We start from the raw sequence: 25,221 nt of genomic DNA on the forward strand, positions 1-25,221 counted from the left end.
CTTTAGGAACTCTACCAGTATCAAGGTACGTGCTGTGGTACAGCTGTTGCCTCAGGTTGAGTGTAACAGGGGAGGCCTTAGGCTTTCTCTTAGTTTAATGTCTTTGGTTGAGGTAGGGCTGGCAAGGACGAGGTGTGTGGTATCTTGCCCACAGGTGGTGAAAGGCGCTCTCGGTTACTGAGGAACAACTATGTGTGGCTCAGAAACCGTGCTCATGGGCAGGAGTGTCTAGAGAGTCCAAGCAGCTATTTCACTACCTCTGATGGCGTGAAGCCAGATGTTTCTCCAAAATACAATGCTTTCAGCTCTACACTTTCAAGGAACACAGCTCGGCTTTAATCGTTAGGTTTCCTCTGTGCTCCCTTATTTCGCTGCTGACCCGTATTTCTCTCAGAACAGGGCATGAACGAGAAAGCCGAGGCCGCCGGCGTTTTCCCACGCGGCTGTTTTGCGCGTCTCTCCTCGGGGGCCGGTGCCCCGCGCCGTGCGCGGCCAGGCTGGAGCCGTGTTTATGCAAGCGCGGATGCCTCCATCCCTCCCTGCCTGCCTCCCTCCTCCCCCCACCTCCCCCAGCACGGCTGGAGGCGAAGCGGGGCCGGGGCCGGGGCCTGCCCCGCCGGGGCGGCCCTTCTCGGCGCGGGGGCAGGCGGCGGCCCCAGCCCGCCGGCGGGCACCGGCCCCAGCCCGCCGAGCAGCGGCCCCGCCGCCGCCGGTGCCGGCTTTTTGGCATCCCTAATCGCGGCTGGCCCCTGTGATTGGCTGCGCGGCTCTGACCCCGCTCGGGCTCCCGGCTGGGCGGATAAAAGGGGCCTGAGCCGGGGGCTCCCCGGCATTCCCGGAGCGGGCACCAGGGACCGCCGGCCGCAGCATGACGGGCAAAGCGGGCGCGGCGCTGGCCCCCAGCCTGCCCGGTAAGCCCAAGCCCGACGGCGCGGCCGCCGCCCCCGCCGCCCCGCCGCCTCCGCCGCCCCCCGCGGCGGGGGCCAAGCCCAGCTCCGGGCCCACCCCTCCCCGCTGCACCGGCTTCGGCATCCAGGAGATCCTGGGCTTGAACAAGGAGCCGCCGTCGCACCCTCGGGCCGCCCTGGACTCGCTGCCTGCCGGGCACCTGCTGGCGGCCCGCTCCGTGCTCAGCCCCGCCGGCGTGGGTGGCGTGGGCATGGGGCTGCTGGGGGCCGGCGGCATCCCCGGCTTCTACACCCAGCCCACCTTCCTGGAGGTGCTCTCCGACCCCCAGAGCGTCCACCTGCAGCCCCTGGCCCGGGCCCCCGGGCAGCTGGACAGCAGCCAGACGGCCAGCTCAGGTAGGCACGTCCCCGGCCCCCGGGGACCCCGCCGCGCCCCGCCAGCACCGCCGCCCGCCTCCGGCACCCGCCCGCCCCGGCGGGAGGCCCCACGCCCGGCGGCGGGAAGGCGATTTCGTTTCGGTCCCGAGGAGGAGGAAGAGGGCGGCCGGGCGGGACCGCATTCACCCGCTCGTCCGGGGCTGCGGCCGCGGTGTGATGGCGCGGCCGGGGGCGCCCGGGCCGGGGATGCGCGGAGCCCCGGCGGAGCGGCCCCCCCGCTGCCCCGGCGGCCCCAACTCGTTGCCGGGGAATTAGGCGCCGCTCGCCGCCCCCTTCCTAGACGGCAGCAGCCGCCCGCAGCCTTGCCCGCAGGCCCCGCTCTCAGGCCACCTCCGGTCCTCCCGGAGGGGCAGGCAGCAGCGCCCGGCCCCGGCCCGGGGGGCAAGCCCTAGCCTCCTCCCGAGAGCCGCCGGAGACGTCTGAGGCGGTGCCCGGCCCGGGCGGTGCCCGCCGCCTCCGCCCGCAGCACGGCCCGCCGGGCTCCGCGGGCCGGAGCGGGGCCGCAGCGAGGGGAGCCCCGGCCGCCGCGGGGCACAGCGGCGCGCATCGAAATGCGCGGCCCGGTTCCGTCCCCAGGCTGCTCCTTCGGGGCAGAGACGGCGCCGCCCTGCCCTTAGCGCCCCCCGGCCGAGGCACCCCCGGGGAGTGGGGGGCCGCGGACAGACACCAGCTCTTCCCGGAATGTTGTTACTGTTGTTTTGGTTTGGTTTTTTTTTGTTTTTTGGTTGTTTTTGTTTTTGTTTTTTTTTTTTCTGGGAGCTCCGTAGACCCCAATTTTCCCCTCCTCGCTCTGGTGTTTTTGAGGGGAAGTCCGGGGTCCCCGGGCTGGGGCAGGCGGCCGCGGGTGCCCAGCCGCGGGGAGGGGGCTGCAGCTTCCCCGTTTTCCTACGGTTTTGTTGTGCTTGCTGGGCTCTGCATTTTAGCAGCGAGACAACAGCAGCCCCAGCAAACGACTCCGGGGGAGAGAGGGAAGAGCGAGAGCCCGGTCCCTGCGCGGAGCCTTCCCTGGCGGGGGCGGATCGCCCCGAGCCGCCCGGACCGGCACCGGCGCCGGGACCGGGAGCAGCGCTGGGGCCGGGGCCGCGCCGGGCTGGAGGGAGCGGCCGGCGGCGGGCCCCGTCCGCGGCGCGATCGCAACGAAAGCTTCGGCCGGAGCCGCCGGAGGGAGTGGAGCCACCGGGCCCGGCCCTGCCCTGGGGTCCCAGGCGGAGAGGGAGCCCCAGCCCACGGCCGCTGCCCATCTCTCCGCAGATTCCGAGGATGTCTCCTCCAGCGACCGGAAAATGTCAAAATCCTCCCTAAATCAGAGCAAGAAACGAAAGAAGAGGCGGCACAGGTAAGCGAGCGGCCGCCACCCCGCCGGGGCCCGCCGCCCCCCTCCCCGGGGCACCGGGCACTGGCGAGCCCTGCTCCGGCCCGGGGTGAAATAGCCCTCCCGGCGCCCCTGCGGCTTCTTCACGGGGCCCTTTCCTTTTTTTTTTCTTTTTCCCTGTCCAAAATAAATCGGTTTTGGGGACGTGCCGTTAGGGATCGGCGGGATCGGCCACAGGTGTCATTTTATTTAATTTTTCTGGCTGCGGCTCCAGGTATCCCGAGCCGCAGACCCGAGCAGCCCGTGGGCGGGATGCGGATCAGCGGTGTTTTCGGGGCAAAACGAATCATCAACCTGTCCGAAATAATCAAAACCGCCCCCTGCTCTGAATGTAGCAATCTTAATATTGGCTGGCAGCAGGAAAGAATTTCTATCAATGGTTTAAATATTTTATTACTTATAGATAAATGTTTTACCAATAGATTAAATAGTTTGGCATCAGGCACAGCCTGCAGAGAAGCTGACGAAGGCTGGAGAATTGGTTAAGGAAACGAAGATCCACTTCGGGAGATCGGGAGGGGATCTGGTTTCCCCTCGGGAAGGGTCAGGGTAATAGACTTTGCCTGACTTCTCCCAGTTAAAATGGAGTTGGACTGTCTGCACCTTATAAGCAGAAAGGGAAAATCTCGTGCTGGGTCCTGGCATTGCTGTGGCCAGAGAATCAGGACAAAGGAAGGCCAGACACCATCCACGGAGGGTGATTTAAGAATAATTAAATCAATCCTGCCACGATGCAGGAAGGGTGGATTAAAAGATGCCCCAGTGAAAGCTTACCAGGATGCCTGGGGGAAGGAGACCGCCTATCCCAGGAGACGTCCTGCTATGTGTGCAACAGGAGACTTGGGCTGGAGGGCTCATCCCAAACCCCGGGTCCCTCCCCAGGCAAACGCTCCCAGTTTTCAGTGCTCTGGAGTAAATACCGCTTTGGTTTTTTTGTGGACTGGACAAGGCTGGGTGAAAACACAGCAGGGGCTGGTGTACAGGTCACAGTCTGGATGGGAGAGAGGAAATTCAGATTTATTTTCAGTTCTATACAGAAACAGACCTGCAATATTTAGCTGTAGTTGTGTATTCTATACTAAATTAAGACCTCTAGTTGTACCAAGAAAGGGCTGGGAGATGACAGGCCAGTAGTCTGCAAATAGCCGCAGGATAGAAACACCAAAAGGGATAGGGGATTGTGTATTGCAGAAGGGACAGGGGCTACCCAGGGATGAGAGCTAAAAGGGGAAAACTTCAGCTGAATGTCAGGCAAAACCCTCCTGCCAGTGAGCCTTGCTGGGCTTCGGCACTCTTGTCGGAGGAGGGTGGAGAGGAAGACTTGAAATTTAAACTGCATCAAAATTGGAATAATTTTTCCTGTGGTCCTAGAGAGAGAAAATACCCGAGTTAATGTGCCTCTGCTGTCCCTAGAGTTCACAGATTTGTCGGAGCTAAATGAAAACTGTTTGAAAAGAGAATGGATTTAGGAGTGAATTTAAAGAATTGCAGGCAGGTCCCCTGCATTTGCATGCTGCTTTTGTTAGTAATGTTATCGATCTGGTGGAATCCTTTCGATTCTGAATAGCAGAGGATATTTCTGAGATTTTCTGTTTATGATCTTTGGAATTGTAGGGCTTTTCTGAAATTCGGATGTATTTTAGAATAAGACTTTTTTTTTTCTTCTTTCATTCCCCCTTCTGGGAATTAAATGTTTCTTAGTTCGATAATACATTTATACGTTTACTTTGAACAAAGGCTGCATTTCGTTATTGGTTTTGGGTTTGGGTTTTTGTTGTTTTGTTTGTTGGTTTTTTTTTGCCATTGGAGTGTTGTTAGCTTTTATCAAAAATTGTGTTTTGTGTACCGGGGAGGCTTAGAGGGTGGGAGTTTCAACCCTCAGGGGAGTGGAAGTGGTCCGAGACCTCTCATCCATCCCCTGGAGAAGGACTTTCATCTGTCTCAGCTTTCCAGCTGCTGATTTTTCAATCTGGTAGTCCCGAGCTGAAAACTGGCTGCGCAGAGGCGGGTTGGGCTGCTGCCCGCCCAGGGCGGTCCAGGAGGATTTTCAGAGGATAATGGGGTAATGCAAACTGGCAGGGAGCAGCTAATGGGGTATGAGTGGAAGCAACCAGGGTAAAAAGAGAGAGGAAGGGAGCTGGCACTGGCTCTCGTGGGGAAGGACTGGTGAAAAGCAGTGGGGAGCAGGGTGCATAAAACCTTTGGAGGATTCAGCCGAGGTCCGGGGCTCCAGGGTAGGATTATTTGCTTGTGGAGATTGAAGAGGCTGAGGACCAGCAGCTGGGGAAGGGCTCAGCACCTCTCCAGGTGGGGTGCTGAGGGGATGCTGCTTTATCTCAGCATGACTATCAAAGGGTTAAGAAACCTCTGGATACAAGAAGAGGAGGGGGGTGATTTTAAGCCAGGCCAGGGGTGGGTGTGCTTTTATAGGGGTGTGAGGGATAGGGACACCTCCAGGATGCTCACAAGAGGCAGCAGAGTCTGAGATGAAAGAGCAGCTGCCATGGCTGCTGGTTGTGAGTGCTTGCTGCTGGGGAGGGACCGTCTCCAGAGGCAAGTCCCTGAAAGGGAAGGTGATTTGTAACTGTTTAAAGCTCTGTCTTCTGGCATTTTCTGGTTCTCCTTTCACCCTGGCACCTGACCTTTTGTGCACAGAAACATAGAAGATGGGAGAAAAGCTGTGTGTTAGCGGGTACCCAGTTTTCTGTAGCTTCTGTCCATTTCTGACTCTTCATCATATTTGCTGTTTCTTCTTATGTTTTTTGATCAAAGAGTTTTACTCCCCTCAGGACAATCTTCACATCCTACCAACTGGAGGAGCTGGAAAAGGCCTTCAACGAGGCCCACTATCCTGACGTATATGCTAGAGAGATGTTGGCCATGAAAACAGAGTTGCCAGAAGACAGGATACAGGTAAACATACGCCTCAGACCCTCTTATCTTGCCCCTCTCAGTCATGTTCATCCCTCCTTGAAGAAAAGGTAGTGGCATGAGAAGGCTGACACTGCTACCCAGGCTGTTTACTCCCCTGCTCTCAATGGTTAGGCAGCCAGATCAGCTGTTCTTGGCAGATTTGTATTTGGTGTTTGTATGTCAATGTGTGCTGTACGCGGTGTGTTGTAGCAGTGGTTTGGAGTGTGAGTAACAGAGGGAATCCTAAATCATTGAAAGGGAACTGGTGTGCAAGGGAAGACCGCAGTGTTTCGAGGTCTTGGTGATATAGGCAAGAAGAGAGCCTCCCAGAGACCAGGTCTGGGTGGGCAGTATGGGAGGAAAAGAGCTCACCTCTGCTCCTTTGGGCACAGGAGGATGCACAGGGGTGTCGTTAAGTGGGTACCACTGTGGGTAGGATTGCAGTGTGGGAATGATGAGTGAGTCCCAGAGGGGTGTTTGCACCATCTCTGCACTTTGCATTTGCTGCCTCCAGTGAAGCTTCCCTGAAAGTTCTGGGGATAACTTTTTGTTAATGACTTTTAATGTCTGGGGTTTAATTGCATGCCAGTCCTGTCATCCACTGTGAGGGGGTAGAATGAGCCTGTGTAGAGTATTGCTGCTGTGTGGTGAATCCTTTGGTGGTAAGGAGCAGCCTGAGCCACAGGGCTGTGCCAGCACCAGCCTTTGGTGTGCATGGCAACCGGTATGCAAGCAATGATTACAGGCCAAAAAGCTGGAGAAGACTTGCAGCTGCTGTGTGTGGTGTGGGAGGCACAATGTGCTTGGACAGACCAAACAGGACGTTCACAAGGGTGGACTCCAGCAACTTCTGCTGCCTCCCTCCTCCTTATGACCTGCTCCCACCTGGTTGCTGCACAAGGCACAGGGCTGTAATGGCCAAGCCTTGAACCCATTTTTGCTGGTGCAGGTGATGTTGCTTGGCTGGCTGGGGGTTAAACTGTCCTGGTCCCCTGCACAGTGGCAGTGGCTGCCTCTCTGGCTGATGCATAGCAGTTTCTACAAGAGGCATTGGCCTGAGTGCCACATGGTGTTGGGAGGGTCTTGATTTCCCTGGTTCCTCCTTCTGCTCAGTCCCTCATGCATGCCCAGCACCTGCCAATCTGCTCCTTCAGCCTGTGCTCTTTCCTTGCTAAAGAAATGACCCAGGAGGCTGCTCCCTCGTGGGTCTGTAAGGTAAATCAGAGGGCACTTAGCAAGATAACACTGATGCTGGAAGCTGCTGAGGCATGACCCTGTGCAGTGACAGGAAGATCCTCCCAAACAAAAGTGCAGCCCTTTTTCCCGCAGTCCTGAGCCCCCCCTCACCACCCTCATTCTTGTGCTCAATCAAGAGTGACATTTTTATAAAAACAAGTTGTGCTTCCTATCCTGTTGTGCTGGCAGGACCTAAACAGGCTGTAGACAACCTGCATACTGACAGGATTTCCACAGGTCTTCAGAAATAATGGCCCATCCTCTGAAATCCTACCTGACACACTAGGATTTTGCTCTGAGAAACAGGCCTTGATGCTTTGCCTCTAGAGAGAGCAAGTTGGATGGAAGGTCACTTCTACCTTTGTGACCCTGTAGAACATTAGGTCAAGAGGGGAGAGACCTGTCAGGAGTTTTGTGTTGCTTACACTTACTATCTGATGCTGGGCTGGAAAAAAGATCCTTTGATTTCCCATAAAGGGCCTTTTCAAGGAAGAGGTTCATCTAGTGGCACAGTGGATCTTGAACTACAGAAGCACCATTTCTCTGGCCAGAGCTGAGGGCCCTCACTGTGGGTGAAGTGGAGGCAGATGTTATGGCACACAGTGCAGAGTTGGACACTGCACATACTGCTTCAGCATCTGGAGCATCCTTCTAGTGCTGAGACTCAGTGTTTTATCTAATTTGGAAGTGAAATAGTGGCTGACGTATCTTAGCTGGCACTGACTTGCTGCCAGCATGTCATTCTGCAGCTGGCTAATGAACAACTGCTTACTCTTCCTGTACTGCAAATTTTTTAAACCTAGGAGTGCTCCTGACTCTTAGCCCTCTGCCCTAGAGGTCAGGTTAGACTTGGACAGCAGAAGAACCCTGTGGTGTGGCTGTTCTGAACATCAGGTGTTGCTAATGGCACATGTATTTCAGGAGAAAGTGCTTGTGAGTAACACTTTTGCTCATCGTGAAAGGGGAAGTCATGAGAAACAGCAGAATTTCTGTGGCATCTGTTGTGTGAGAGCATGAGCATCCTGCCAGGGTGAGAATCAGGGTCATATAGGAGTCCTGAGCACCACTGATGTTTCCAGTGGGTCAGCACCCCATTGTCCTTTACCACATATTCTATAAATTTCCTTGTCCATACTTTTTTGTGTGTCACAAGCCATGACAAGATGATTCCCAGTCTTGGTCATGTTTCTTGATATTTCACCTCAGGTTCCTTTTCAACTTTAGCCCCTTCTGTATGAGCCTAATTCTTTCCCCCTTGTTATGACGTTCACACTCTTTAAATAAATCTAAGCTATTTCTTCTCCTGGCTGTCACTTTCAGTTTTCATCATTTCTTAAGCAAGCTGTGAAGATCTTTTCTTAAATCATTGTTCATAAATAACATGGTAGTCTCTTAATCATGGGGTTGTTCTCCTGTGAAGCCCATCCTGCCTATCAGTCTTCCTGGAGATAAGAGACCACAGCCTACAGCTGCACGCAGGGTGTGTTCTCACCAGTTTAGCTGGACTTTGGAGTCCTTGCACAAGCAGCCTCAGATTATCACTGGTCTACATTCTTCCATATTTATTTCTTTCTATTTATCTAATTCAGTCACTTCAAGCTTTTTTTAGAGAGATTTTTTTTTTATCCTCACCATTTTTCTTTCAGTCTTCAGGGTTTCATATGGTATTTTATTACCTTTGGCTAATAAGCATAATAACAGCCCTACCAGGTCTGACACTGGCAAGAGGAGGATGTTAGAGAAGAGTATGAGAGCAGAGCAGCTATCTAGTGATACTTACTGAATACTTTGACAGCCTCTTGGGGTTTTGAACACATGTAAATATCTAATATCCCGCAGCAAGAAGTTCTGCAGCAGAACTGCACAAGTGAAGTAAATCTTGCTTTGAATCTATTAGCATCATTTAATGCCCCTTGGAAGAGACAGCTGAAAATGAATCTTTATTTCCTTCTTCATAATATTTATAATTTCATGTCACAGGGTTGTTTTTTTTTTCTTGCCCGAGTTTCTAACTGCTCAAGGGAGCTCTTTATTTTTGCATTTTTGCTGTAGCTTACAGTTCCTCCCATCTTTCAACATTGTCCTCTCCCTCTTGTAGGTCATTAATGAAAGTGTTCTCTCAGAATGTTGTGAGCATCACACACTGTAGACTTACACAGAATTTCATGTGGGTTCCCACTGGATCCACACCTAAGAGTGATATCTACCCCTTATTTTCATTCATGGAATTATTTCTCAGGAGGTAGTAGTCAAAGAGAAAGTAAATCACCTATGAAATTCAATATGAAAGTGAAATTCAAAGAGTACAATTGAGAATGATATATAGGAACTGCTTGCATGTAAAACCTTCAGCAGGACACTACAAATAGCCATCAGAGGCCAAGAAAGTTATTGGTTTGAGAGAACATTGAATTCAAGAAAAAATATTAAAGTCCTCCATTTAAAGAGAAAATGAACATGTGGATTTTTTCAAGACAGCACTCTTTCACATTGCATGCATCTTCCTCCTGTGTGGAGCTGGCTGCTTCTGGAAGGAATATGAGCATCCTCCCATTGGGCAACGTGGAAAAATAATTTAATTTTCTTAGTGAGACACTCTGCACAAGTCAGACTAGATGTCACTGTGGCCATTTTGCAAGATACTTGAAAAAGACTGCGTTAATTGGTGTATTTGAAAGGATATTCAGCAGAGTTGAAATGACGCTATTAGGATAAACCCAGACCATTCTGTAAATCCAGGTGAGGTAAGTAGATTCCTGAGAGTAAGTATATCCTTAATAGACAGCTTGAAGTATACAAAATGGCCTCAAGGTGACAGGTATTCTGACACTTGACTTAAATCAGTGTGTTTCTCATAACAGATGCTGCTAAGTGTAATGTGTAGGTTTTAGGTAAATTATCCCTATTGAATTTATTAATATGTGACAGTTCCAAACTTTAAACACCAGTATCTACAATAAAGTTCAGGAACAGTTTGATTTGGGATTACTGAAATGACTGTGTATGTTATTACAGAATTTCTCCTACCGATCAAAGAAATTGATTAATCAGTTCAGTATTTCCAAAAAATAAGATACTGCCTCCATTGCGGGGACACTAGAGTCCCATTTTAAGGGAACTAATCAATTAAAAAAGAGAATAAAAGTGTTAAAAATTGTCAGTTCTTGTTGTTAATTGATTGTATGGTAGTTACATGGATGAAGAATTTGGGGACAAATAAAACTGCTCACATAAGCAAAAGGAACCCAAAGGAGACTCTGGTGCCATGTGTGAGGCATGTGGATTGTCTGTGTATCCAGCAAGCTTTGTCAGGCAGCTAAAAGTTCAATTTTGGCTAAACTCAAAACCAAGCCAACTAAAACTCTTAACTGACTATGTGTTTGTTTAGCTGCTATCAGATTAACACATTTTAGTATCCCTGTGTAGCCCTTTAGGAGTTTAATGGGGATGGAGGGATCAGGAGGGGTGGTCATTTGGAGGGAAGCATTTGTATCAAGAGTATTTTTCCAGAACAAGTGTTTACCTTGCTTCAGTGTTGCAAAAACATGCTGCATTTAGTGGTGACTGTAATTTGGAAAGGCCTGAGGAACCTGTATTGCACTAAGCATGACCTCAGGAGTGAACCCATGGAGTCCTCTCAAGAAACAGGATAGAAAGTGTGAAGGAAAAATTGGCTTTATGCAGCTTTAGTAGCCCTGGCTTCTCCCCCTCCTGCCAGCTTTTCTTGCTTGCTGCAGAGCATTGAATTGTAGTTTTAATCCCACGGTGTAGGTGTGGAATGGGGATGATTGCTCCATGCAGTTGCTGACCTTTCCTGAATGTGTGCCTGGAATGGCCACCAAGGGATTTCTTAGTGCTGCAGAAAGTAGTGGTGATGTTGGTTTTCTAAGCATATGCTTGTCACTATTCCTCTCAGTAAGTGAGGACCTGTCTATTCTTGCTAAAACTTTGGTGACTAGATGGGAGAAAGGCCAGCATGAGGCACAGTGCCAGCAGGTTCCCACCTGTATCTCTATACAGCATGTTCACAGAGGTCATGTAGCTGGAGGGAAATTACCAGAGCTGTTAGGATGCTTGGAGGTAGATCACCAAGGCAATGGAGAAACTGAAAGTGTTGCTGCTGTGTTAGCCAACCTTTTCAATATCTTATATTTTTTTAAGAATCTGCAAGAGGTTAATCATGAAATAGAGCTGAGTAGGTAGTGCTGGCTACCTTTGCCAATAATTCCTGAGCACTGAGGCAAGCCACGGCAGTGTGATACCAGAAAACATGTCATTAACTTCCCCTATGCTTTTAGAAATGTAGGAAGTGCACAAGTGAGAGTAATAAAACTAATCAAACTTCCTGGCTTGGTGAGAGTATTATTATGAGTGTTTCTCATGGCGTATGGTGCATCTCTGCCTCCATGTCTTTAATTGGTATGTGAGGAGTTCATCCACTTTGCTGCCTCTTCAATAACATGCTTGTTTAGTTGATCTAAATTCATATTCATTTCCATTTTTCAATTAAGAGTTATTTAATTTGGCCCTTTCTGTAATGGAGTGTTTTCATTACCCTTTATCTGTGGCCCATTTTCATTCCATGTGCTAGAACTTAGTTTACAAGTTAATTACCAGAGCTGCAAACAGAGGGTCTGGGTGATGGGCAAGAGCAGGGGCCCAGGCAAGCCTTCCCAAAGGGATTACTGTCTGAAAAGTCTTACACTGCATGCCTTTGGAGAGAGGAAGAAAATGTGGCAGGAGACGGGAAGGAAAATGGAGGGCCGGGAACATCTCTTCAGCTTACTGTGAAGTAGGGACTCTTCTGCTTGTTGCTAGACCGTGCACGTTACCTGCTCAGCTTGTGGGATTTACCCTGCTAGAGCTGGGGCTGTAGATGCCATTTAAAAGGTAGGTTTTAGTGTGAAGATGGAGGTATAGAGTTGTGAATATTTTGTACACCCAGGTAACACTTTATCCCTCTGAGTTCAGTCCCTGAGTTGCTTCAGCCACTGACCAATTTTCTAAATGGGACAGAAAAACAAACAAAACCAAACTTGCCTGTCCTTGCCTTCTGCTCTGTTCCTTGCAAGATGTTTATGTCTGTTGCAGCATAAGGGATGGTATGATTTTGATGTGCTCCTTCATAATATTGGGAGGGAAATGGGGCTTTGTAGTGACAGCTCCTTCCTTGTTCTCTCCATGGTTTGGAGAGATCATCACTGAGGGTCAGATACCTTCAAGTGCTGGGGCACTTTAAGCTCCCTGCAACAGGAAAGACAATCAGGCAACAAAATATTGCAGCAACCCATTGCTGTGGAGTGCCTTGGCAAGGACTTTCCCTGTTATGGCCGCGACAATGAGGAATGGCTTTGCAGGCTTAATGCCAGGCTGTGACAACTCAGACTGTCTTCCACGCATTTATGCCCCTGTTTTTGTAACAACAGTAGTTTAAGAGTAACACTTCTCTGAGTTAGCCTAGTCACTGTGGTTGCTTGATCACTTAAGCTTTTCTGGAAATGCGACCCTAAATCCATGCACTGAGAATACTTGCATTCACTCTTCCTTTTAATGATGAACTTTCTTTTCTCTCCTCTGATACTGCTGCCGTTTTCCACAACTGATTTAAAAAAAAAAAAATAAAAATTGGGCAGCCCAGCAAGTTCAATAGTTAATTCCCTTCCAGCTTTAGGATGCCTGGCAGAGGGATCAGCTGATGGTTGTGTGTTCAGGTTTTCCTTTAATGACCCTTTATCATAAAGTTTTCCTCCTTTCCTGACTTTGAATAGAGATTTTTTTTTAAACAGGTCAATAACACAGGTACTTTAGAGACACAGTTAATTTACTCTCCCCTTTATTTCTTAATGGATCTATTTTTCTCTGTACTGTTTATCTTTTACCCTGATAGATCTCAACAAGTTCTTCTCATTCTTCTCTGGCAGCACGAACCTCCTCTCCTTTTCATTGTCATTCTCTGTGAGTATTCTGCGAACCAGGTTCTGCACAGGCCTGTGCAGAAATATAAAAAAATACTACCATCTGCCTCATGCACCAAGCTGTAGAGAAGTCTAGTCCTTGACAGACATACAGATGACCCTGATCTCCCTATGCATGAGGCTGGTAGGTCCTTCTGTGGAGCAGAAAAGAGAAACTGAGTTGTAAAACAAACTGTTGCTACCATATCCTACAGCAAAGGTGACTTCCAGAGACACCTTCAACAGAGGCTGTGAGAAAGCATTAGGCACTCTTCTGTCTACTCTGAGCATCAAGAGATGTTCAGTTTAGGACTTGCCTGGTGTGAGAAGCACAATTTCCCCCCTACTTTCTCTTCAGTGGGTTTCTGTTAAGGCTCCCAACTGTCTGAGCAAAGGCAGAGCTGAAACTTTGCCTGGTAGTTGTCAGAGCTTTCAGCTGCAGCTTTCTCTCCAAACTCATGGCAATGGAATGCAAGCAAAGCATTGCTTATAGAACGATAGAATCATGCCTTATCACCTTCCTGTGACTTCTGTAAAGACCCATGACACACATGTTGCACATTCATAATCCTGGGCATTATATACCCTCTGTGATCTAGAAATAACCTACTGACTGACTCCTGCCTGGATGTTGGAGCTGACCTGCCTACAATGTGGATGAGCAGCCAGGCTGGGTTAGCCTGTACACGTGTCGTTTCAGCCAGGCCAGTGCAGCCAGGCTGCCCACCCCATGCCTCTGGGAAGCTTGGGGTCTGCACAGTATACTAGTGGGAGAAATACCTTCTCATCTGTGCTACCCTTTCCTCTCTAAAGGCATTGTTTGGCTTGGTCAGAGGGAGGCTGAACTGTGAGTATTGTTGGGAAATAACCCTTTTGGAAGGATCCAGCCAACTCATCCATATAAATGTACATGATGAATATTTGTGCTGGTCACTGCTCTTAGCCAGAGACGTCAGTGATGTCTGTTCTAGGATAACTTGTTTTAGTCCATCAGGTGTTCCTGATTTCTCCAGATCCCTTCATATCTTTGGCTTCACTGCCATCCTTCCAACTCAGAGTCCCTCTTGACTGTCACTATTGCACCCTGCTATTTGTTAATTGTTTGGATCAACTTATTGAGCTTATATGATGACCATGACTGAGATAAAGGCTTCAGTGGTGAAGTGACAATTGAGGGAGGGTTCCTGCCTGGGAGATCTTAGGTTGGGTGGACTAAGCATAGGGCATACTTGGTGAGCTCGGATATGCTGCCCTGGTGTGAGCAGCAGTCACAAGTGGGTTGCACATTGCTAACTCTGCAGGTCACCCCATTAGCTGTGCTGCACTCTAGCCTGAGCTGACAATGTCCACTGCAGGCGTCAGTGGTACAGCAGCAGCCAGGGCCTGGAGCATGAGTCTTCTGCAGCTATAGGGTGTCATGTGAAAACTCCTTGGAGTCATGAATTACCCAAAGAAAGTTAAGGGTACACAGAGCTCAGGAACATGTAGAGCCAGGAGAAGACACGTGCTAGGAGTCAGCCCAGTGCAGCCAACATAACTGCCAGTCCTGACCTCTTGGATAGTGATCAGAGGACAGATTGCTATTCTGGCCTGCTTTTTGGTTCTGGTGGTCCTCCTCCTTCTCCAGATTCAAGAGAACCCAGTGAAGGGTTTGCTGAGGTTGAAGGAAAAGGAGGCAAAATGAAATTATGCAGGCAGGATAGCAGCTTGGTAATGGAGTCAGGCATTGTGAGCACCCAAAAGATGGATGCAATATCATCCTTTGTGATGATGACAGATGTCTCCCTGGGTTTGTGTGGACTAGGATGATGGGCACACTCTTGCTAACTTTCCTGGGACTATCATGCACCCATGACCCTGATGTTTTTCCTGTTTTTCAATCAGCATGTTAGGGAAAGAGGAATTTGGATATTTATCTGCCATGTCCCAGCATCTGGCAGCCTATATGGAGCTGTAGTTCCAGCTAAGATGCTGGTCAGCTGGCATCATGGTCTGGCCGTGATGAAGTCAATGTCTCAGGGATGCATTTGCTGTGCAGATGTGTTGCACACATCAAGCATGTGCTGAACCACTGATCTCACCGTTAACTACCATGCACATTGTGTGCACACTTGTTTTTCTTTGGGGAAGATTGGAGCCCTGCACCTGCTGAAGTTCTCCACTTTTTGAAGTTTACAAGTGAGAAAACATGTCACCACATGAGGTGGCAAGGCCAGGTGAAAACCTCAGATTTGCCAAGGGGGCACAGTTTAAGACATGTTCCCAGGTCAAGAGGGATTTACAGCTTTGGCTGCGTAAGTCAGATAAATTTGCAACAAGCAGCTATACTTGGCCCGTGTAGTGCTTTTAAGAGCAGGATTCAGAGGCAGGCCTGGCCTGCAGGACTGGTAGCCTGGTAATAGCATGTACTTTTTTGCTGGGTGCCATATTGAGCCCATATTCAATGTGTGCTCTGTGCTAGTTTAGCTTAGAGGAGACCCAAGCTTGGATGAACCATCAAGTCTTTGCTTGGGAGGGATGAATACCATCTTACGGCTCATCTCAGTATGTCTGGTTGGACCTTTTAGCCGAGTGGGTGGGACACGACTCCAGCTATTACCAGGAGGGGGTCTTGCCATTCTGTGTACGGTAATTTATCTTTCTAATGTGACCTCAGAAAGCTCTTTCCAGTGTTTAGTAAGAGGGGGGATGATGAGTCCTGTGATCAGCCATGCAGCCCATGTGCAACCTTTACTGCTCTCATTTAACTTCATACCCACTTTACACCAGCCATAGAAAGTGATGTCACCATAAACAGTGCCAATAACTTTGACATTACATTTGAAAAGACAGCAATAAACTGTTTCCAGGCTTACACAAATGGTACAGTCTCCACCAGCAGCCTCAGGACAGGAAGTTTTCCTAGGGTGATCGCTACAGGGAAGGGATTCAGGGAAGCCCCAGGACCCAGTCAGACCTTACTCTCTTGTGGCCATTCATTATAAAGCCCCTGGACCCATGAGTGCAGATGAGGACATACTCTGGGGAAGATAGGAGGCTGCTCTTTGCAGCACTCACATCCTCAGATTGAATGCAGCCAGGGCCACCAGCCCTGTCTGGTACAAGGGTAAGGACATTGCTGTTTTTTCAGAGGAGGTTTTCATTTTGACTGCTCTTACTGTAGAGGCTCGGGTTGGAAAGGAAGAAGGTAGAAAGGGAGATGTGTAGTTTTCAGGAGGAACTGTGTGCTGAGATGGTAGTAGGGCCCCAGGCATGGATGTGAGTGAGCTGGAGGTGTTCTCTGGTCTGCAGCTGGATACACCAACAGGCTTCAAGTAGGGAAGTGAGAGGTATGCTGCTGGGCATGATTTTAGGAGCAGAGTACTGCTGTGAGGGGGATAGTGGGCCTGACCAGGTTTTGTAAGTCCAGGAAAGGGGAAACCAGTATGCAGGCAGAGGTGTGAAGAGCTTGCACTGAGAAACAGAGCTTTTCTGTGCCAGTGCTTTGCTGTGCGTGCATACAGTGAGGTGAGTCCAGATCAGCATGATGGGGAAAGGGACATAAGCAACTACAGGGTGTTGGTGTAGATGTCTGGATGTTTCCCATCGCAGTAAATGCCACAGAGGGAAAAGATCTGGTGGATGCATGTGAGAAATTCAGCTTCTGCATGGTTCAGCCTGAGATGTGGTTGGATCCCTGGGAGATGAGTGCTGGACGGACATGACTGTGTTGGGTCAGAAAGCCATCAGTGCCGTCATGTCAGGTGGGACCATGACAGTAGATTACAACCCAAGGCAATGTCACAGAAGTCTGGAAAGCTCCCAGGCTGCCTGGCTGGACAGGGCTTCTCTGCTGTGTCCTCACTTGAGGAGCTCAGTATCAGAACTGGCTTCTTTGCAGGGATCGTACAGAGCGACCGTTTGGCTCCCCAAAGCTGAAGGTTTGCAGCAGGGGAATTGTCAGAGAGCAAAGAAGATATGCCTGTTAGCCCATGGGCAGGGGAGATGGTCTCAGCGTTGCTGCTTGAGGGGACCTGGGATTTTGTCCCTTGCCTTAGTTGCTGGTTTGCCAACAGCCGTGTGCGGCTGCTCCCCGCAGCCTGGCAAAGGCGTGTGCTGGGGTGTCTGTGTGTCGGTGTCTGTGTGGACGTGCATTTGCTTGTGGCCATCTAGTGGACGTTTCAGCATGTGCTGCTTTGGGCTGAGTCCATCTTGTGCTCCATAAAGCTTGTTACTTAAAGACCCCTGTTGAAATGCTATGTCAAAGGCAGTATGTGAGATTTCGTGAAGCAAAAATTCCCTGTTATCTAACCTGGAATTTTCCTTTAAGAGATGAGGAATGCTTGGGCAGGGAAAATAACATTTTTTTTATTAGAAAGACAAAAAGGGCCACTACCAATGCTTCTGTCTGTGTGCCCCAGTTTGGAAAGTAACAGCCAGGAAAATGAGTGTAATCAGTGAAAATTTTAGGGTGAAACAATACAGAAACGATACACAGTAACATCCTAGAGGCCTTAAAATATCTCTTTGCTAATTTAGATTCCTGGCTCATGGCCAACCTCAGGGAGATTTCTCTCTTTGGCAGACAATGTTTCAAGAGTTGATTAGGTAAACAAACTAACTAATATGATGAATGCGGATAACAAGGACACATTGAGTCTCACATCCCTTTGCAAAATGAGAGATTCCTCCTACTACGATTTGCTCTTCTGCATCATCAATAATCTGAAGAAGTATCGGTCATTCGTTTGTGATTCAGAGGAGGAAACTGGCAAGAATAACCTTGCCAGTCTTGACTCCAAAATGCTGCAACCCTGTGGTTGAGCACAGAGTGCCTCAATTTTTATTGGTTTGGGCATTGGGCACTGAGGGTGAGAATTAGATGATGGTTAAAGTTAGAAACATCCCCATCTGTAAGGCTTTGCAATACTGATGATTTTGGTAATGGGCCTTAGACGAACAGACGTGTGGAACAAGAATCTGGAAGATGACAGTGACAGTGCTGGCATTTGCTGCTATCTTGGTTCATTGGCTGTGCTGCTTTTGGAGGAGACAGTGTCAGTGTGATGTGCCCAGCTCTGACCAAATGAGAGTGTGTGATGCTCAGTTCTGACCAGTTGATGGGCAGATCCTCTCTGAGCAAGGTGTAATGTTACCACCCTCCATTTGCCTGCTTTATATTGAGAGCAGGTTTTTAGAGGTGATGGGTTTTGGTCTTGCAGCTTTTCTATGCCTAGAGGACTAAAACCTGTGGATATGGAAGAGTCTGCAGTTTCTTCAGGGTGTGCCGGCATACCCAGTCTGCAGCGTGCATTGTTCAGTGAGCATTGTCTTACCCTGATGCCGGTGCATGGAGGGTGTCTGGCAGCCTTGTCAGAGGCATGCTTGGCTGCTGCCCCCAGCTTGGCCATGGCAGCAACCACCCCAGATCCAGCCCTTGGTGTGCCAAGGGCAGCACTTGTGGAGCATCAGGAGCAGCCCAGGAGAGTGCTTTGGGCTGCTAAACAGCAAGCGTCCATGCATGGGCTGAACTCAGATGCTAACACATCTGGTGGATAGCAAGACAAACCTGTCTGCATTACTCTGTTACCCATTTTTTGAGAATAGGGTTCCTGGATCAAGCTTCCTATGTTTCACAGAGGGTGTTCATGTGATAATAAAAAGCTGTAAATCATCTTAAGATGTAGCACACTGGTCCAAAAGACACCTCTGCACATCAGATTGTGGTAGCTTTGCACAAATATCTGATGTGCTTCAGTCTAAAATTAATCAGGGTTTTCACGACTACTTGGGAGGTGTAGAAGGACAGACATGACCTTTTCACCATACCCTGGGCTGTGCAATGGAGGACTAGGTGGAAACATGTGAGGAGGAAGGTGTGTAGTACACAGCCACATCAATAAATCATTTCACAAAGCTGAGCAGATCCATGTGATGGGAAGGGTCAAGAGGAAACATGGACAAACCTGAACATTGCTTGAAGCAACCTGAATTTTACAGAGCCAGAGGAAGTTGTAGAGTAGATATCTGCAAGCAAAGACAACAAGCAGCCAAAGACACAGAATACCAAAGCAACAAGTAAATGTAAGGGTAAGGGTGAAACCCTCTCCATGAAAAGCGAGGTACCAACGCAGCCAAAAATACCTCAGAATTACTAAAACCAGTGTGTAATTCAGCTCAGAATCAAGGAACGGGAAAATTTTGGTAACGTGTTAAGAAATTTGAAGAAAGCAGTGAGATCTTCTCCCAGAAGAAAGTCCCACTGATTGAACTATCTGAATGAGGGAAAAATCCTGAGAACAGGCCATGGGGACATTCTGCTGACCTGAAGTCGTGTGGGGGCTGCCAGTGTCATGATGGAGCTTGTCCCTCTGTGCTCCTCGGGATGGTAACAGAGGTGCTGGGCTGGGGTCTGATCCCAGCAACATTGCCAACCACTGGTTTCACATGACTTCATGCTTGAGATGAAGATACGGCTCCTGATATTAAAGCAAGATGGTCAGTCCTCCTGATTTCCGTTCTGCTAAAAATTCTGGGATTTCAAACTTTCCTTTTTCTCCAAGAGGAAATTCCCATCAAATGACAAAACCTGGTTTGGAGGATCTCAGAATGATCTTATTGAGATGTTGATGTCATTTTGATTTTCCCATTTGGTTTTAAAGCACAGGTTTTGCATGTCTTAGGCGGCTGAGATTAAAATATGACATTCAGAAGAAAGCCATAGATAATTCTGATTACATTTCCACTGGCCGGATGCAGTTTTTCCTATGCAATTGAATCAGCATTTTTTGATGGAAAATTTTCCACCAGCTCTAGTCAAAATTGAGCTGCCAGCTGGCAAAGCTTCTGCTGTTTCTGGCATTTGCATGGCCCTGCCATGGGAAAGGGGATGCTCCAGGGCAGCAGGTTTAGTGGCAGTGGGCAGCACTGGAGCCGGCTGAGAGCTGGCCAAGGAGAAGGGCAGGGGAGCATGAGACATGAGGGAAGATGTTTGGGGCATCAAGGCAGGAGGGAGGGGAAAGGGAGAGATGGTAAAAGCATCAGTATCAGCATCAGGCACCTGGATAAAAGAGCATTGAGGAGAGTTTAAAAAGTTGCCCCCTTGATACTTGATGGAAAAATGTGTTCCTGGCTGAGGTCCCAGGTGGTGACAAAAACAGCTGTGCAGAGCTGAGCACCGTAAGCTGCTCTGGCTACATGGAAAGGTGTCACTACAGCCCCAAACCAAGGCAGATTTGCAAGCGCTGGCCCTTGGACTGTGCAGGAATTCTCCCTGAATCCAAAGGAGATAGAGAGGAGCTCCGCAGTGAGGGATATAACTGTACTGATTTATCCAGGGCAGAACAGGCAAGATCCTCTCCTGGCCCTGGTGGGTCGAGCTGGCCCCTAGCAGCATGGAGGTGTCGGGGGGTGGCTGCCCCGCCACCCCGGTCTGGTGGGTGAAAATGAACCACAGGGGTTTGTGCTGAGGTTGGAGATGGAGTGAGCCAGTCCCCCTCAGCTCTGCCTGCTGGGCTCTGGGAGTGAGAGTGCCCACCAGCATCCTGCTGGCTGCAGGACTGAGCAAACCCGTGTGTCATGCAGGCATGGAGGAGCGGGTGGGGAGAGGAAGCTGTGCACTCCTGAGGCTCCTTGCTCAGGCCCCAGTGGATTTGCAGCCACCCATGGTCGAGGGGTTACATATTGGCAGTATGAAAGTGTAAATCAGACTGTTTTATCATGCGGATGAGGTGACGTGGTGAAGCAGCCTGGCTCTAAACTCCCCTCTGACATGCACAGAGTGTCTTCTGCTGGGAGAAGCTGGGATCACAGCCGCTGGGGCCACCACCCCACCGAGCTCCCTGCGGGGCCAAGCCAGCCAGGATCCCAGGAATGGCCCAGGTGGGCTGTCACCAGCACTAGCAAGCCCTCTGCCTACCCTGCAGCTCTGCCCCCGTATGGCTTTGATGCTGGGCAGTTCCCCTCTGCACAGGTAGAAGAGGCGAGCTTGCCTTGCCAGCTGACAGCATGAGGACATCACTTCTCAGCATCAGTCTCGTGGTCCCCATGGCAGAGCTGGGGGTCTGCCCCAGTCCCCCAGTGCTCCCACTGCAGCCTGAACTCCCCCACGGCTACGGGCAGAGGGGACAAGAGAGGGTTAAGCTGTCAGCTCTGTAATGTTAAACAGGTGTCAAAGGCACCTCCATATATCTGCAGATTGAAATCAAATTCTTTGCAGTATAAAAAGATAAATTACCCAGGCGATTCCCGCCTCATCCCACTCATCAGGCCAGCGCCAGACGGCAAGCAATTTTTTTTTTTAATGTGCTAACGACCTAATCAAGCAATCAAGTCGGAGAAGATTGCGGAGTGACCCCGAGCATCCATCTGCCAGCGAGACCCCGCCATTCATTTCCATTCTGCCGTGTACTTTCTGGGAAAGGGAGGGAAAAAAAATAGAAAAGAAAAAAAAAATCCTAAACAAATTAACACCCAATTTTCTGTGAGTCTAATTAGTTAAATGAGGAGGTGTTTGGGGTGTCCGCGGGGAGGGAGGGGCTGCCTCTCGGAGAGGGGCCTGGTAACTCCATGGCATTAATTAGCGCAGGTCAATGGCGTGGTTCCCTGGGGACCAGCTGCTTTAATTTCCCGTGATATTTCAGTGCCTGAGGCCCATCGATTCAAACTGAAATTAACTTATTTTTCAATCAGGCCTGGGCTGCCCCTGGGGCTGACTCTTCCTTTGCCTCCTTCTGAATAGACCTCGAGCAATTTTTCATCTAAAGCTGATGCCTCTGCTCGACAGGAAGGGAGGGGAGCTGGGGAAGGGAGGAGGGCGATGGAGACAAGAGGAATGGAAATCGGAGAGAGAGCGCTAATAGATTTCTGCAAGCATCCCCCCTCCACGATCGCCACCCGTCTCTCTGCTCACTGCCCCCCAGGTCACAGCTCAGAGATTATTCTGCCAATTTTCTGAGAAGATGAGGGGCTTTTCAAACTGGGAATTCAGGGCGAAGCACACAGATCAGCTTCCCCCTTCTCCCGCCTCTCCTAAGCATCCGCCCCCATCCCAGCCCTCCCTGCAGGCACCACTGCCCGCAGCCCTGTGCTGCAGCTCAGACACCCAGTAAATAATGAAAGAAAATCCCAGGCACGAGAGCCAAAAGCCACTAGAAAAAGATGCCATGATGGCAAATTAATTACATCCTGCGGAGAGGGATGGAACCTGCTCTCATGCTTGGCCCTCGCTGTTCCTGCAAGGGAGGGAGGGAAGCTGCTGCATAGGGAAATGGGGTGCAGTGCTTTAGGGATGAGCATGCATCTGCTTTCACCCTGTTGCACAAGCACACATGCGTTCCCATGCGGGAAGGGGACTGACACACCTCCCCCCAAAAAACCCACGTCTGTTGTTGTTGCCCACCCCAGGTTTGGTTCCAGAACCGCCGGGCCAAATGGCGGAAGAGAGAGAAGTGCTGGGGCAGGAGCAGTGTGATGGCTGAGTACGGGCTGTATGGTGCCATGGTGCGTCACTCCATCCCGCTGCCCGAGTCCATCCTCAAGTCTGCCAAGGATGGCATCATGGAGTCCTGTGCCCCTTGGCTCCTGGGTAAGAGAGCAGCAGCCTTCATGGGGGATGGTGAGCAGGTCAAGACAAAGTGGGGGGATGCAAGGAAGAAACCAGAGCCGGGTCAAAAACATGGGTGGAGGGCAGTGGGATGAGGTCCCCCATCCCTGCTATCCTCCACCCCCTTATCCCCCAACAGCCCTCGTCAATAGGGTCTGACTGCTCATCCCAAATCCCTGCTGGTCCTTGGTTCCTGACCTGCAGGATCTGTCTGGGGCAGGCATTTACCCCCCATGCTCAGGCTGGTGTTAGCTTTCAGCTCCCATGGTGTGAGCATCCCTCATGCCCAGCCCTGGAGCAGGGGCTCCAACCCTTGTCCTGGTCTGACACTCCCAGCCCCGTGATGCTGTGTAGAGTGCCAGGACCCACAAATTTGCTCTCTTTGCCCCAAGTCTCAGAGGGAACATGTTGCTGCCTCCTGCTCTCTGCACCTGGGGGAGCTGCATTTCTGCCTGGTTTCACTTGGTTTTCTGTGCAGACATGGAGGTAGCAGCTACCCTACCATGCTCCTGTTCTTTGCTTCCCACTTTCTGACTTTTCAGGCTGGTACTGCCCCAAAGCTTGCATCTGGCATCTTGACGATGGGCTGTCCTGTCCTTCTATCTGTGTGAAACTGAGAGAGGCAGAGGGGTGGGTTGTGTGAGGAATGGGTTGATACAGGATCAGGCAATGGGGGATCTCTCTTCCCAGCCTCGGTGAGTCTCAGGTAACTCTGCTGCTGCCTGAGACCCTCATCCCCATGCAGGGACAAGTTACCTTTAGGTTCACAGATAGAAATGAAGGGGAGAATAATTCTAGACCTTTGGGGGCAGCCCCAAGGCCACAAATGCTGGGGCCAGGTGGCCCCAGCAGGCAGCTGCCTTGCCTGGGCTGCCCTCAGGCGGGGGCCAGAGCAAGCGGCTCACCGTGACTGCTGCGTGAAGCGAGGGTTTCTGCTTTTCCTTAATTCTGGCCTCTCTTTATCTTTGCTGTTTTCAGTTCAAGATGGCTTTCCCATGCCCAGGCGCTTTTCTAAACCCGAATACCAACAATTCTTTTTAGGGATGCACAAAAAGTCTCTGGAGGCAGCGGCTGAGGCGGGGAGGAAGACGGAGGTGGAGCGCCAGGCTCTGCCCAAGCTTGACAAGGGTGACAAGGAAGAGAGGGGCCCGGATCCCAAAACCACCATTTCCCAGGAAGAACTGAGAGAAAACAGCATTGCTGCCCTCAGGGCCAAAGCTCAGGAGCACAGCACCAAAGTCCTGGGGACCATCGCCGGGGACACCCCAGCCCCGGGCAGGAAGCCGGAGATAGGGGAGGAGGCTGCAGCGACGGAGGATGAGAGACAGACGGAGAAGTTGAACTCGTCGCAGAAGGAGGAGAAGCTGATCTAGGGGGGGAAGAGGAGACGGGAGCCAGCCCCGACAGACACTGTATCCTCCGGGGGCTGCGTTTCCCCTCAGACTGCCAGGCGCCGCCGTCTGCCCCTGCCTGGGGAGTAAGGCTCCGGTCTCTGCGTTTGGGGCTGTCTGGCAGGGGTGCCCCCCACCTGCTCCCCCTGAGCATACCCCTGCCCCTTGCTCCTCTGTGCTGCTGGGCCTTCCTCACCCCCCCACCCCCCCTTCCTTTTGGGGCACCAGGAAGAGTCCCGTCATCATCGCCACCTGACACTGAAGCTCTGGGTCCCTCCAGCCTTGTGACCATCCCTGGGGCTTTCTCCTCCTGCTCCAGCCCCAGACCCCATCCACCATCTTGGAGTGAGCCTGTCCCCTGCTGCCATGCCCCTCCTCGGTGCACATCTCTCCCCAGTGCTGCCTGGGCCCCTTCCCCTGGCGCCCCATCCCACCATGCCCCAGGCAGACCCACTGCTTTCCCCTGGTCATCACCTCTGCCTCTGGCCCAGGCTGCAGTGGGACAAGCCCATGGCAGTGTTAGCATGAAATGGTGACTCTCCATCCAGGGTGGTTTGCACCTTCCACTCATCTCTCCCCACTTGGTGCTGGGGTCTGCTGGGAAGGGGCTGCGGCTACAGAGTGGTTGAGTTTTGCCTCCATTTGTCAGGGAGAGGCAGGTTTAGCCCACACCCTGGTCCCACCTGGCACCCCAGCCCATGTTGCTGGCTCCCGCAGAGCTGGCCACCACAGCCAGGTCTGACTGCCCCAAACACCAAAGCCCTGCACCCCTGCAGAGGAGCCAAACTGAATACGTTATTTCAGGTGAGACAACATCTGCCCAATGTATTTATTGAACTAAATTTGTCCAGCTCACCCTCTGAGTGTTAAAGGGAATGACAGCCATGCACATCCACCCCCGATACACCCTATAACATGTACATATGTCTCCCAGCCAGTCCAACACAAGCACTTGTAGACCCACGCAGCCAAACCTGCTCCGTGGTACCATCACCTTCTCATCCTGGCAAGTCATTATTCCCCCCCACCCCCAAAAGCTGTAGGACAGTGACTTCCAGGCAACCCTTTCTGTCCTGCTTTCAGCTGTGAGCACCCTTCCCCTGGAGCTACTGTTTTTCTTCCATCAAAGATTAAGCCCCTCCATTCAGTCCCTGTTTGTCTTTGTCCCCCGGTTGTTTGACGTGTTAGATGATAGCCCATGGTGTGTAAATAATGTATATACAGTGAGAAAAGAATTCAGTATTGAGGTGTTTGAGATATGGAGCTGTAACAACTTCTAGTCATCCAGCATCTGTGATTTATGTGCCATTTTCTGTAAAGATATGAACAAGAATAAAACTAAACAGGAATACTGTGTATGAGTCCGGTCACCGATGTTCAAGGATTCAAAGCAGAGAGGGGGTTGGATGTCAGGCTGTAGCCAGAG

The 25,221-nt window shown here is 50.8% G+C and overlaps 1 protein-coding gene across 2 annotated transcripts; it reads left to right on the forward strand.

Moving 5' to 3' along the window:
• Positions 1-814: 814 nt before the first annotated feature.
• On the forward strand, positions 815-25,149 carry VSX2 (visual system homeobox 2). Of its 2 annotated transcripts, none has more exons than XM_074909952.1 (5): positions 815-1,304; positions 2,598-2,682; positions 5,508-5,631; positions 22,206-22,386; positions 23,383-25,149. In XM_074909952.1, exons 1-5 carry the CDS (start codon positions 869-871, stop codon positions 23,775-23,777), a joined length of 1,221 nt encoding a protein of 406 aa, XP_074766053.1. In that variant the 5' UTR covers positions 815-868; the 3' UTR covers positions 23,778-25,149. The 2 variants fall into 2 exon arrangements, with proteins under 2 accessions (XP_074766053.1, XP_074766054.1); XM_074909953.1 differs by having other exon boundaries at positions 816-1,304; positions 23,446-25,149.
• Positions 25,150-25,221: the final 72 nt, after the last annotated feature.

The sequence above is a fragment of the Athene noctua genome, chromosome 6 (assembly GCF_965140245.1).
Source record: "Athene noctua chromosome 6, bAthNoc1.hap1.1, whole genome shotgun sequence".
In the NCBI taxonomy this organism is placed as follows: Eukaryota; Metazoa; Chordata; class Aves; order Strigiformes; family Strigidae; genus Athene; species Athene noctua.